The sequence below is a fragment of the Centropristis striata genome, chromosome 18, assembly GCF_030273125.1.
Source record: "Centropristis striata isolate RG_2023a ecotype Rhode Island chromosome 18, C.striata_1.0, whole genome shotgun sequence".
Taxonomy (NCBI): Eukaryota; Metazoa; Chordata; class Actinopteri; order Perciformes; family Serranidae; genus Centropristis; species Centropristis striata.
In genome coordinates this window covers 23,304,213-23,316,701 of record NC_081534.1, presented here as the reverse complement: position 1 = coordinate 23,316,701, position 12,489 = coordinate 23,304,213, and the positions used below count along the sequence as shown (strand labels likewise).

Sequence of the window (12,489 nt, the reverse complement as noted above, 5' to 3'; positions counted from 1 at the left end):
CACTTGTTCTCCTAACCAACTTTCGATCAAAACTATGTGCAGTTGGTGCACTTGTGGTGTGTACAGTTAGTCACTTGTGAAGGCTACATTTTTTATTTTTATTTTATTTAGTTCAAATTAGTCTGATTTTATGGGGGGAAAATGCTACAATTGTCATGATGACACAAAAAAGCAAAACTAAAAAGGTCTCCTAAATCAGCAACTAGAGTTTGGTATTTTTTTCAAACTGTCATACCTTCCTGACATCTCAATACAATTATTGAGATTAACACAATATTATGTTTGTTTATGAACTGACTGACTGAGCCACAAGTGTCCGACAGGCTGCGCAAAATTTACCGCCGAAATCTACAATTTACTCTCTCAGTCTCATTATGTTCCACTCAGGAGCATCTGCTTACTCAATGTGACACCTAGTGGTAAAACTCTGTGAAGGTGGCTTCACTGGTAGTGACGGGTGCCAATTTTGAGTGGGTGCAAATTTTGAAATTTAGCTTATATAGATAAGACTTTATGAAATTCAGGAAATTCGACTTCCATATGACTTCCAAAAGCCTGGATGCAGCTTTGATGGCAATGACGTGCTTCCAAAACTGGGACAAAAGTGAGTTGATGAAGCATTAAGTGAATTATACGGTTTTAGTGGCTGGCTTTTTAACTGACTAGCTTGTTAATTCCACCACGCTTTGATGCTGCACTGGTTACAGAAAATGAGCCGAACAGCAGGCTGGTTCTGTTCGGCTCAGTCACTCCTCAGTCTCTCCCTGCCAGTAGGAAACTCATTCACCGGGAGGAGAGCAGATGGCAGCTCTGGAGACGGACCTTCAGTAAGCAACTCAAATCCAGCAAGCGGAAGACCAAGAGCCAAGGGTCCGATCCCGGACAATCCCGATCCCAAACTTTCTGTTGCTGCCACTACACAGGTTAGACTCGATGTTGCTGGCCACCGGCCCACTGTGACCCCTGGCTCTGGGGTTTGTGCTGGCTGAATACCAGTCAGTATTCGTGTCCAGGTCAGTCACACCATGGCGAGCTAAATGAAACGACGCAGCTGGAAGACCAGCCTCAGGGACAACAGCAATGGAGAAATAGTCACGTATAAGACGACGACGTGTGTTGGCGATGCTCCACAGTTGTTGGGTCTGTGAATGAAAATGCATCCAAAATGCCAACGCAAATTTAACAGCATCACCAGATGTGCCAATTATCAAAACGAGATGAAAAAACGGTGGCTGTTTCTTATCCTCACTGCTTCAAAGCAGCCTTTAGATGCAACAGTAGGATTGGGATAAAACAATTACTGAAGCAATTGGCATTCACATTGGCATATAGCCAGGGTGGAACTGACTGAAACCCTTCTCCTAATGCACCAGTTTATTTTTTGTTATTCGATTTATTTTGTATTTATAACTTCATAGCAGATGAGATGCATTTCAGGTTTATAGTCTGTTGTGACCTGTTGTCTTTTGGGAATGTGTTTGTTCAGTGTGTGTGAAATGTTGCTTAATTATTAATGAAAATAGTTGCAGTGGGCCAAACGTTACCTCAGGCTCCAAGAGGATTGTGTTGGTCTTTGACACTTGCACTCCCTCTTTATTCAAAATACATTTAGAGAAAAGTATCCGTTTTTTTGCAGCTGTCCCGAACTCACAGTAAACTTTTATTGTTAAACTAGAGTATGAACCTGTGATTTATGTGCAACTAAAAGCTAAACATAACAACATAAAACAAAGACCAGCATTAGGAAGGACAATAACTCACCCCATCCAGTAGAGTGTTTGATAGGTGGACACGTGGATCCTTCCGGAAAGGAAACTCTAGGTTCGCTATATGGAAGATAGTGTTGTCTCTGTCGATCATGAAAACTTCATTTTTTCCGTTGATCAGCATCATGTACCTGCGGGAGGAGAGGATGCAGTTGTAATATCAAAGTAGCAAGTTCATGCAGGTCACAGTTTTGGAGAGACTAAATAGACAATATACAAAAGCTAATATGTTCACTATCGGCTGGGGGCACTATTATTACAATGCTTTATTATAGAGTACGGTGGCTGTTGGTTTGATTGTTGGTTTGATTGACTCACTACCTCATTTCAAATCACAACTCAAAACACATCTGTTTAAAACTGCTTATTCCTTCTGATGACAATTACCCTGTCCAATCTAATCTGTCCAATCTAATCTATCTATTGTATTGTATCGTTATTAATTCTGTGTATTTTATTGCTGTATCTTTTCTATCTTTTTTGTACGGTGTCCTTGAGTGCCAAGAAAGGCGCCTCCAAATAAAATGTATTATTATTATTATTATTATTGTCTTTTAATAGATTTTGTATTAAAAAATTTCAACAAAGACATTTAAGTAGGAATTTATAACTGAAAATGCATGTTTAGATCTATATTATTTGGCCGTCATGTGATCTGCACCGCCTGGATCCTAGCAGCACGTCGAGTCTCTCTATATATACAGTATGCAAGTTAAACTTGGATGTACAAATACTGCACGTGGCCATGTGCATGATGTAAAAGCATAGAAATGAAGGGTAGAAAGCATTTTGTGAAGTTGACTGAACATGCAGATTTTTTCCATTTCAGTCACGGTGTATTGGGCTGCTTTCTTTTGGTTTATCACCAAATATTATGACCCATGTGACACTTCATTAATACATTAAGCTTTGCTCTGCTAAAATTGCATTCCTCCAGACGAATCAAGCCGCCTATAATTTTCTTTAATTAGTTTATTTGGAGGACTTAATATGGTAATCACACTTTAAAAGCTGAATTGCTGTGAGCGAAGAGAAACAACACTTGAGATTTGGGCTCCACTCGGCAACTACATAACAACAGAGGCTGTGTGTATCCCTAAATGGGAAAAATTGTTGTATTCCATTCAAATAAAAACAAAAGGTGAAGCTGTAAGAGCTTTTATAATGTCGGAGAAGAGAAGAAAGATCATAAACAGATACCTGCTAATTGCAAAATATTACAATAGCAGCCACTTTTCCTTTTATCTAGCTGTGCTTCATTGTAATCAAAAGGCTTTTTTGTCCAATGTGACTGCTGTAAAACTCATATACACATCACAACCACCACCTTAGTTCCATCAGGTGGTTTTGTGATGGTAAAATAATACAATATGTTCACAAATACTAACTGGACTTTTCACAGCCATGAGTATAAAAATGTGTAAAATATTTTTTTCTATTACAGTTGTCCCTGGTTGCCTTGCACCAACACAAAAAGCCCTCTCTTGTAGAAGATTACTCTATCTTCAAATTGCATACATCACCAGTGGTTAGGTGATTTGTCTGGATGAGCACAAAGCTCAACTAATCCATGTTCAGCCTTCGCAGGTGAGATAAAGACTCAGAAGCAAAACATAACAACAGCTAAAAAATCATTTCCAGCCTCCAACAAATTCAACTTCTGCAAGAATATAACAATGAAACAATGTACTGGCACGACACTGTAACAGTCATTGGCAACATTAAAATGCTGTCGGCGAAACAAATGTATTCCACTGGCTGCAGTAGTTCTACAATATGTGCTATCAATATTCATTTTTAAAGCAGCTATGAGGAGTTTTTAACTTGTTATGAAACTGATTATTAGTGATGCCTCTGTATGACCAGGATAAGCAAATGAGACAATCAGCTAGAAGACTGATTATTTTTATAAAGTTATTTCCAATGCTTTCACCCAGTCAGATTCCTCATGAAATCAGATAAAACAATTTACAGCACCCAGACCAGAAGAGCCTTTTTACGTTTTCACAGGCAAAGTTGGGCAGTGAATCGTACATTAGCTAGTTAACAGGAAGCAGGAGATTTCTTGAGAGAATTACATTTTTTACGTTATATTTTGTAGTTATGGCTCATACTGGTGGCCGATTGGAATAGAGATTAGATTAGACTGTATTACACTGCTGGGATTTTACTTTTATTTTTTCCATCTAGTTCTGTATATTTCCCACTTTTATAACCAAAAGAGAAACTACAAAGACATGATGCTGCTGGAAAATTACTTTTTCATCCACGAGTGCACTTCACTGCGAGATTGAAAAACCAGGCCAGTTTACCAGCACGGTGTCATGATCTTGGCTGATATTAATTTGTCTCCACTCTTCCTCTACATTATACTCACAGGTGTGGCAGGTTACTCGAGCATGACGCACAGACAATAGGACCCTTCACCTTTTAGACTTTTATCAGCCTGACACTTCCGTCTCCACTCTCAGAAATGCAATAGTGGAGGGGAATATTTTTCAAATAACACGAGTGTGCACTTCAGGCGTGAACTAAAATTTTCTACTTTCCAGTATAATCCTATCTGGAGGTGTTTGCTTTAAATGTAAACAGCCCTCATCCCATATGAGATGATCTGTTATAATACTGTGAGAGCCCCATCTGGACAACAGTCATCCAAATCATATGAAATCTAATCGTAATTTCAAGCAATCATCCCTCTATGCATGAGCTTCTCAATTTAGCCTAATATACGGCATATGATGTGATGTTTCAGTCTGACTGTGGTTAAATTAAAGTACAGATGAGCTATTTGTATGCGGTCAGTTTGTTTCTTACTGACATAAATATAAATAAGGGCAGAATTTCTAATTAAACAAACTAGGATAAATTACACCCCCATGTAATCAAAGTCATTCTTTCACATTTAAATGGCAGAATATACAGGCTCGGTGACAAAATGTAATAGTCCAGAGAGGCACGAATGCAGCAAAGTGTTCATAGCAAATGTTTATTGTTTGATCAGCGGAGCCGGCTGATCACTGAGCTGGCAGACATGATAGGCAATTTGAAATGAGGGAGAGCACACAGACAAAATCCTTGATCCTCCCTTCTGTTGTTTCCCAAAGACGAGCTGAATAAATGGGCCACACCCAAAAACACAAGCACCATTGTTGCCTTTGTGTTATCCTCCAGAATAGTTTTCAACTGTAACAAAAGAGCTTCATCCAACTGCTTTGTTAACACTGTCATTTACTGGGATTTCTGTTTTGTCATTTCTGTTACGCTGGAAATGATATGGATTTTCAAAACACAATTGTTATGTCCACATAAAGGTTTTTGGTTATAATTACTGAATCGGTGTGTGGTTCTGTAAAATTAGAATACCCTGCATAACCCCTGAAATCCAAGCCCAGAAGTGTTACCAACCATCATTTATACGTGTGAAAGCCCATTCAACTCAAGACTCAGAAGTCGGTCATGCCTTGATCACACTACAGGAGTTTAGCCACAAATTTCAATTCCCTTAGAGTTTTTGGACCTCCCAGACAAAAGTCCCACACCAGAAGCAAATAGACTTGTACGTAGTGACAACATTAACAAGCAAGTCATGTAGTATGAAAACCCCAATGACTTCAAGACTCAAGTTAGCTGAGCTCCAGAGGAGTCCTTGGGTCAGACCAATTACAAGACAGCAAGTTGTGTAGTGAGAACAGTACAGAGAATGTAAATATCAAGTAGGAGCAACAACTTTGAGATAACCCATTGGCTTGTTTTAATTCCCCTTCATGAAGTGGAAGTGCAGCAATTTTCTGCCAAGGATGAACTATGTAAAACCACTTTAAACTAAACAGAGGAAAACCTAATCGGCGTGGTCTTTCCAATTCCATATAATGGACTTTTAATTAGCAACGTAAATTGGTGAACAGTTTGTCCTTTATAAATTAAGGCTTGTAAGAGTCCATGTGTAAACATATTGCCATTAGAGCTCATAAAGTCTACTAGGATTGGGTGATGTCAACCAAAATGGCATATGACGAAACATCACGATGGACAATCAGTACAAGTCATCCAAACTACTCAAATCATATGGTTAATGGTAAATGGACCTGCACTTAAATATCGCTTTTGTAGTCGCTTTGCGACCACTCAAGGTGCTTTACACTACAGACTGCGCTCATTCACCCATTCACACACAAATTCATAGTGGTGGCCGAGGCTACCAGTATGACATACTCCAAATTGGGGTTCAGTATGTTGCTCAAGGATAATTTGACATGTAGGCTGCCATGGTCAGGGATCAACCCACCGGCATCTGATCAATGGGTGATTGCTCTACCAACTGAGCCACAGCCGCCCTATAAGGACACAAAACACACTCCAGGGACAATATCCACCCTTAAGAATAAATGTCTGTCATCTAACCAATTCTTTCAACAGATATGAGTGCATTACATAGACTGTAGTGTGTTCTTTAAAAACGCAAAATCAGTCTGTGCACCGTTAAATCAATCACAATTGTTACTTTCTTAAGATTTAATAAATCCCACCAACTCTGGCCCAGGTGTAGGCATGGATGGCGGGTAGGGCTTTTAAATCCTGATGTTAGGCCTAGTGGTCGATGAGTGTCAGCCACCGTGACAGACGATGGCATCATCCATCGGCCCAACCCTAAAGTCTACACCTCCTGACAAGCTGCTGCATAAACTTGCCAAATATGTAATATCTGAAGCAGCAACAAATGATTACTTCCATTGTCCATTAAACTCATAAATAGCAATTGTTTTATTAAAGATGCCAGAAACTGTGAAAATGCCCATTAAAAATCCCTTAGAGCTTAAAGAGACAACTTGATATATCTTCTTTTGTCTGAAAAACCTAAAGATAATTCAGTTTGCAATAATCTATCTAGACCAGCAGCAAATTTCCATATTTAAAAAACTGACACAGCAAATGTTTGGCCCTTTATTCTCAACAAACTTGAATAATTATCCGATTACCTTAATGGTTCCCAATAGATGCTCTGCTAATGAACCATATGATGAATCAACTGACTGTTCTAACCACAAAATTATACAATAGACTCATTGCAGAAACAGAGTGTGCTTATCAGGTGAGGCATGCTTTTGTGCGCTCGGTCATATGGTACATGACTTGACTCCAAAATATTTTTTTTAAAAGTCTATTGACTATTTAGCAATATAATGGCTTTATTACACACCTCTTACAAACCCAATTACACTTTGTGGGCTGCCTGCTGCTCTTTAACACAAAATACCAAGTGCTGAATGAAAAAGCAGCATGACTAATGTCCTAATGAACAACTGCAGTCCTGCTACGCTTCCAAAGGTTAAATATCCTAATCAATGCAAGTGGAAACAGAGGCTAATTATCTTCTAACTTTAACAAAATAAGGAATTTATGCCATGAAAATGAGTAGAAAGCTCCAAAATAACACAAGCTGAAGGAATGCACACACAATCTTTGGGGAAAACAAAGCCTGATGACAGACTTTAGATTAATGACTTCCCTGCTGACAAAGCTATGCGTTTCTCATACCTGCTGTGACTCTCCACCATTATCACAAAGGGATTAGATGTAATAAATACGCCATCAATACCAGCTGGTTCAAAGTGGGAAACTTGACAAGCTGCCAAGAATTACTGTGTGTGTAGAATAATACAGCAGCTGACAAAAGTCGGCGCAGAACTTTGTCTTTTATGACTTTTGATTTATGACTTCAATTTCTGTTTGCATTAATGAGAATATCTGCTTAATATCTTCTCAATAGATACAACTCCAATTCTAAAAAAAATTGCAACATTGTCAAAAATTCAAATGAAACAGAATGTAATAATTTGCTGAGCCTTTGTGACATGTATTCAATTGAAAACTGCACAAAGTCAAAATAATCAACCTCTTGAAAACCCTTTTTCCCACCAGTGGGTAAATGTAGGGACAGAGTTTAGCCAAAACACTTTTTATTGTTTTGAACTTGTGTAATTTCAGTTGTTTTCAGGCCACATGCTAAACACTGCAGAAACTTGAAAATAATACCTTTCAAATAAAGCCTCATACGCGCATTTTGCCTTGCAGTTCTTCTGTTATAAGCTTTGGCTTAAAAAAATGTTGTGGTCTAATCCTTATACTTCCCCTACCACCCAAACTACCGAGCCAGGTCCATCTTACAAGGTTAATATTTAAACTGAAGTTTTGTTTGCAAATTTGTACTCTGAATTCTGGATTTTAATACATTTAGTTTTACACAGCATCCGATTTCTTTGAGGGTGATTGTGGATAGACCAAAAGGTTAATCTGCAACTCCTTCCAAAGTTTTTTTGTTTATTCCCCTGGTCATTAGCTTTGTCTATGTCTGTTTTATTTTGATTTTTTTTTATCCTTGTTTTAAAATCGTATGTGTTTTATTTCTGAAGCCTCACCAGAGACGCACGGTCTGTAAATTGGCTACAGCTAAAATTCTTGTATGCACTACATCTGTTGCACTTCATTAAATTGGTAACAATTTGTATCTTCCTCGTCGAGAAATAAATTAAATAGAAAAATTCAAAATAAATTATTCAATAAGCTGGAGGAAAAAAATTAACTCCAACCACACAATGTTTTGCTATTTTTGCTTTACAATCTTATCTAAAATTAAGTATTACAATATCAGAAGAGTTGCCATTTTTCCCATTTGTGCCAATAAAGTAATTGTTTCAGCTCTACTATGCAATCCCAATAATGCTGATTTAACTTCACTGAAAAAAATAATCAAATGAGTGGAAAGTGAGGGCTATAATAACAAGTTGGTTGAAATCATGGAGGAAAATCAATAAAAAAAAAAAGTGCAACTTTAATTTAATTATAAGACTCACAGGGAAAGATATGTGAAATTGCTTCTAAAATTGCACAGAATTATAACCCATAAATTACAACAGCATGAAAAAGAAATCATAGTGTGTCCCAGTAGTAGAGGGCTGCGATTTATGTTTTCATTATCGATTCATTCTGCTGAATATCTTCTCAATTAATAGTGTAACCTTTTGATCAACCTCAAACGGTGAACCTCAAAGTGATTACATTTTCAATGATGTGAAATAAATCAAATATCACAGCTTGATCTTAAATGTCGTGTTTTTTCTAGTCACTGCTAATTCAATTACCGTTTGTCTAGGTCTGTTTTATTGTTAGTTTTTATGCCTGTATTAGATTGATATATTTTATTTCCTACATCTTCTTTGGAAAAAATACAATTTTAATGTCAGGCTGCAACCCATAAATGACAGAAAAGCCCATAAATAAGAATAAAGACACTTATCAAAACTGCAATATGAAGCCAAACACAAACACAAGACAGAGTGCATTTTGTTTTCACTTTGTCCATTATTTTTTGTGGCACATTGTGGTGTAAAACAACTATCTGACTTGACAGCACAATTTTTCAAAATAGTGTAGTTACTGTTGTCATACCAAGTAAAATTGAGTGGGGAAGAGAAAGGAAGAAAACCATCAGCTGTCTTTGATTTAATGCTTTTTGTACCTCCAGGAATATACGCGTAGGTAGATGCCACTCCCTTTAAAATACATTTGTGATCAGTTCAACAAAGGGCTTTTATTTTGAGTGGGGAGGGGGGGTGAGAAGCTAGACATAAAACCTAATTATTTCCTTATACTCCAATGGTTTTCAAGCAGACAAGACAAGGAAAGTAGTAATCATAACCATCAACACACACTTTGGTTAAAAGACATCGGTGGAGTGCTCAGAGCGATGAGTTTGACCCCCCTCCCCCTCCAGTCATGAGAGGAAAGAGCAACAAAAACACAACCTCGAGATGAGCCTCGAGATATAAATCAGGGTCGTCCAAAAGTCTTGAGGAAACTGCACGGAAAAACAAAAAATCAAAAATGTGGGAGGAGAAGGAAAAGAATGGTGAGTGGGCCAGATATAGCTTCATTTCTGGGGTGGGAGTGGACACAATGAAAGCATTAAAAAGACATAAAGACGGTGCTCAACAGGAAAGAGAAGAGGAAACGCCTTCCTGGCTCAGCTTAGGCAAATGATGATTCCCATGGACAGGAAGATCCTCTTCTGAAAAGTGACGAAAATCCTTTATCTTAGAAAAGAAACCGATGTCTGAGAAGATCAAACAGATAGAGTATAAGTGTCACAACAGAGAAGTTCTGTCAACCAGTGAGGACACAACAGGTCTGCACAGAGCAAGTGGGTCCCCTGCTGTCTAATTGGCCAGTTAGCCATGGCTAACGCTGTCAAGTATGTTCAGAAGGAGCAGAGGGAGGCCATTAGTGCTGGGTAACTCCCACTGGTCCTCTTCTTCATCACAGTTTCTACATCTCATCCAGAAATATTCCCTTTTTGTGACCAATCTTAAAATCCTCAACGTAATGCGCCCTTTCATTCGCTCCCCCGTCTATTTTCCTCCTTTCCGCTCCTGTCCTCTGATGGACGCCTCAGATTTCATCCTCATCCCTGGGCCCCGTTCCCCCCCGAGCACTTTGGCCCTAATGAGGCACAGACGGCCATTGTGTCGGCTTTGCCAGTCTAGTCCCGCGGCATGACTGACATCGGCTGAGCTCCAGAGGAGGCCTCGGATCAGATCCAGCAGCTTTGCACATCATTAGTGGTGCGTCAATGGGCAGGACTGCTCTCTTATACCCAGAGAGGCCAGGTTGATTTCTCATTTAGATAGCGGAGTGAAGAGTCAAAACAAAAAGATCCATCTTGCGTCGTTTCTGGCACATGCTTTTTTTCTTCTGGTTAATGTGGTGCTGATCTGATGGTTTTGTGGCGGAATTAATTTATTCGTTCATGAAGAAATATCATAGTCCTTGTCTAGTCATCGATCACTGAGCCCAACATTTAAACCCCCCACACCAACACCAGGTCATGGGTTTTTTAATTGCATGTTTAAACAGTAACAATTCTGAATGTGTCTATGGTGCAGAGGTTGATTTTGCGTAGAACTAAAAGCCGGATGCTGGGACTGTGACTTTGTCCCAAAATCAAGGAGAAAGGACTCCAAATTAAAGCAAATCTGGCAGGACTCATTCAAATTTAAATGTGATCGTAATTCTTTAATATAATTTCAATTTGATATAGTTTTTAATTCGAATACATCATCACAGTTTGATCAGTTCAGTTCAACTAAATCCCAATTTGGTAGATGTCACCCAACCTTACCATAAACACATCTGCTTATAAGGAATCTGTAGGAAATGGGACAAGATTCATTCCGGTCTTTGTTGTTGCCAGTTTCTAGTCTTAGTATTGAGTACTTAGTATTGATCAATCACACTTGATCAGGCTTTAGTTGAATCCAGGTAAACACTGAATATTACACATAAAGCTGCCAAACATACAGTAATGTATAGACCATTTCCCTGTCTCAAGTATGGTATTTTCTGTCCGAGATGATATTTAATTTTCTTTTCCACAACCGCCTGGAGACTCTCAGAAATCATCTTTCAGACCTGCTGGCTGAGAACCACTGATCTAGACTAAGAGCAATTTTATGACTCCCCGAGTCCCCGAACTTAACCAAGAGAGTCGGTGAGACGACAGAAAAATAACATCGGACGTGACAAATGTCTGGTTCAAACTAGCCATTTTTCTGTCAATGAAAGAGACACATAAAAACCTGAGGGATGTAGAAAAGAACAAACTGTCCTCGGAGAAGCAGCTGAGTGCAGACTGAACAAAGCCCAACTAAGCTACATTATAGCTTCTGAAACTTGTGTCCCAGTGGTTTCTTTGATAGAAAGCTTTACAGAAAAGGTGTATGAGTCAACAGAAATGTGCTGGAATGCAGTTTTACAAATTCCCCGTTAAACAATTTATACTTTTTGTGAGCTGAAATTTTGCCAACTGGAGAAGCAATCCCAAGGTTTTGGTACCAGAATTGACCTGAGAGAAAGAAGCAGAGATGTGGTGCAATGTGGTGTAATTTCATAGAAGCTTGCAAAGTCCTTCAGCTTTACTCAAAATATTTTTTTTAGTCAGAGCTTTTGGTTTAGCCCTGAGCAAAGTGTAACCATTTTTGGAATAACAGGTTACATTTTTCATTTATCTGCAATGAATATTAACACTTTCCATTAAAACAAAATGGTTCAAGGGAATTAAAATAACCCTCCTAGTTCAAATAGACTATAAAGTATTTTATAAATGTTTCTCCAAAGCCTTAACAGAATTTGTAGGGTTAATTTTCTTTAAAATGCAGGACCAAATATCTTCTAGTTGTGATAAAACTATGGTAATCACACTAACATGGCTTTTGACTGTATTAATAATAGATAGAATTAAAATTGGGTTGCAAAGAAGTGAAAAGTGGGCATATTCATTTCTTTATAATTAAAGATTCTTCGTCTGGGTAAAAACATGTACAGGACTGTCTCAGAAAATTAGAATATTGTGATAAAGTTGTCATACATTCTGGATTCATTACAAATCAACTGAAATATTGCAAGCCTTTTATTATTTTAATATTGCTGATTATGGCATACAGCTTAAGAAAACTCAAATATCCTATCTCAAAATATTACAATATCATGAAAAAGTATACTAGTAGGGTATTCAACTAATCACTTGAATCGTCTAATTAACTCAAAATACCTGCAAGGGTTTCCTGAGCCTTGAAAAACACTCGCTTGGTTCAGTAAACTAAATCACAAGTATGGGGAAGACTGCTGATCTGACTGCTGTCCAGAGGACCATCATTGACACCCTCCA

At 38.2% G+C, this 12,489-nt stretch overlaps 1 protein-coding gene across 1 annotated transcript in view; it reads right to left on the bottom strand.

Annotated features, from left to right (window-relative positions):
• Positions 1 to 12,489, bottom strand: part of rngtt (RNA guanylyltransferase and 5'-phosphatase) — a 128,189-nt gene that overhangs the window by 87,499 nt on the left and 28,201 nt on the right. The window contains exon 9 of the mRNA XM_059356476.1: positions 1,762 to 1,897. Within this exon, the coding sequence (XP_059212459.1) occupies positions 1,762 to 1,897 (136 nt within the window). The remainder of the gene's footprint in view (positions 1 to 1,761; positions 1,898 to 12,489) is intronic.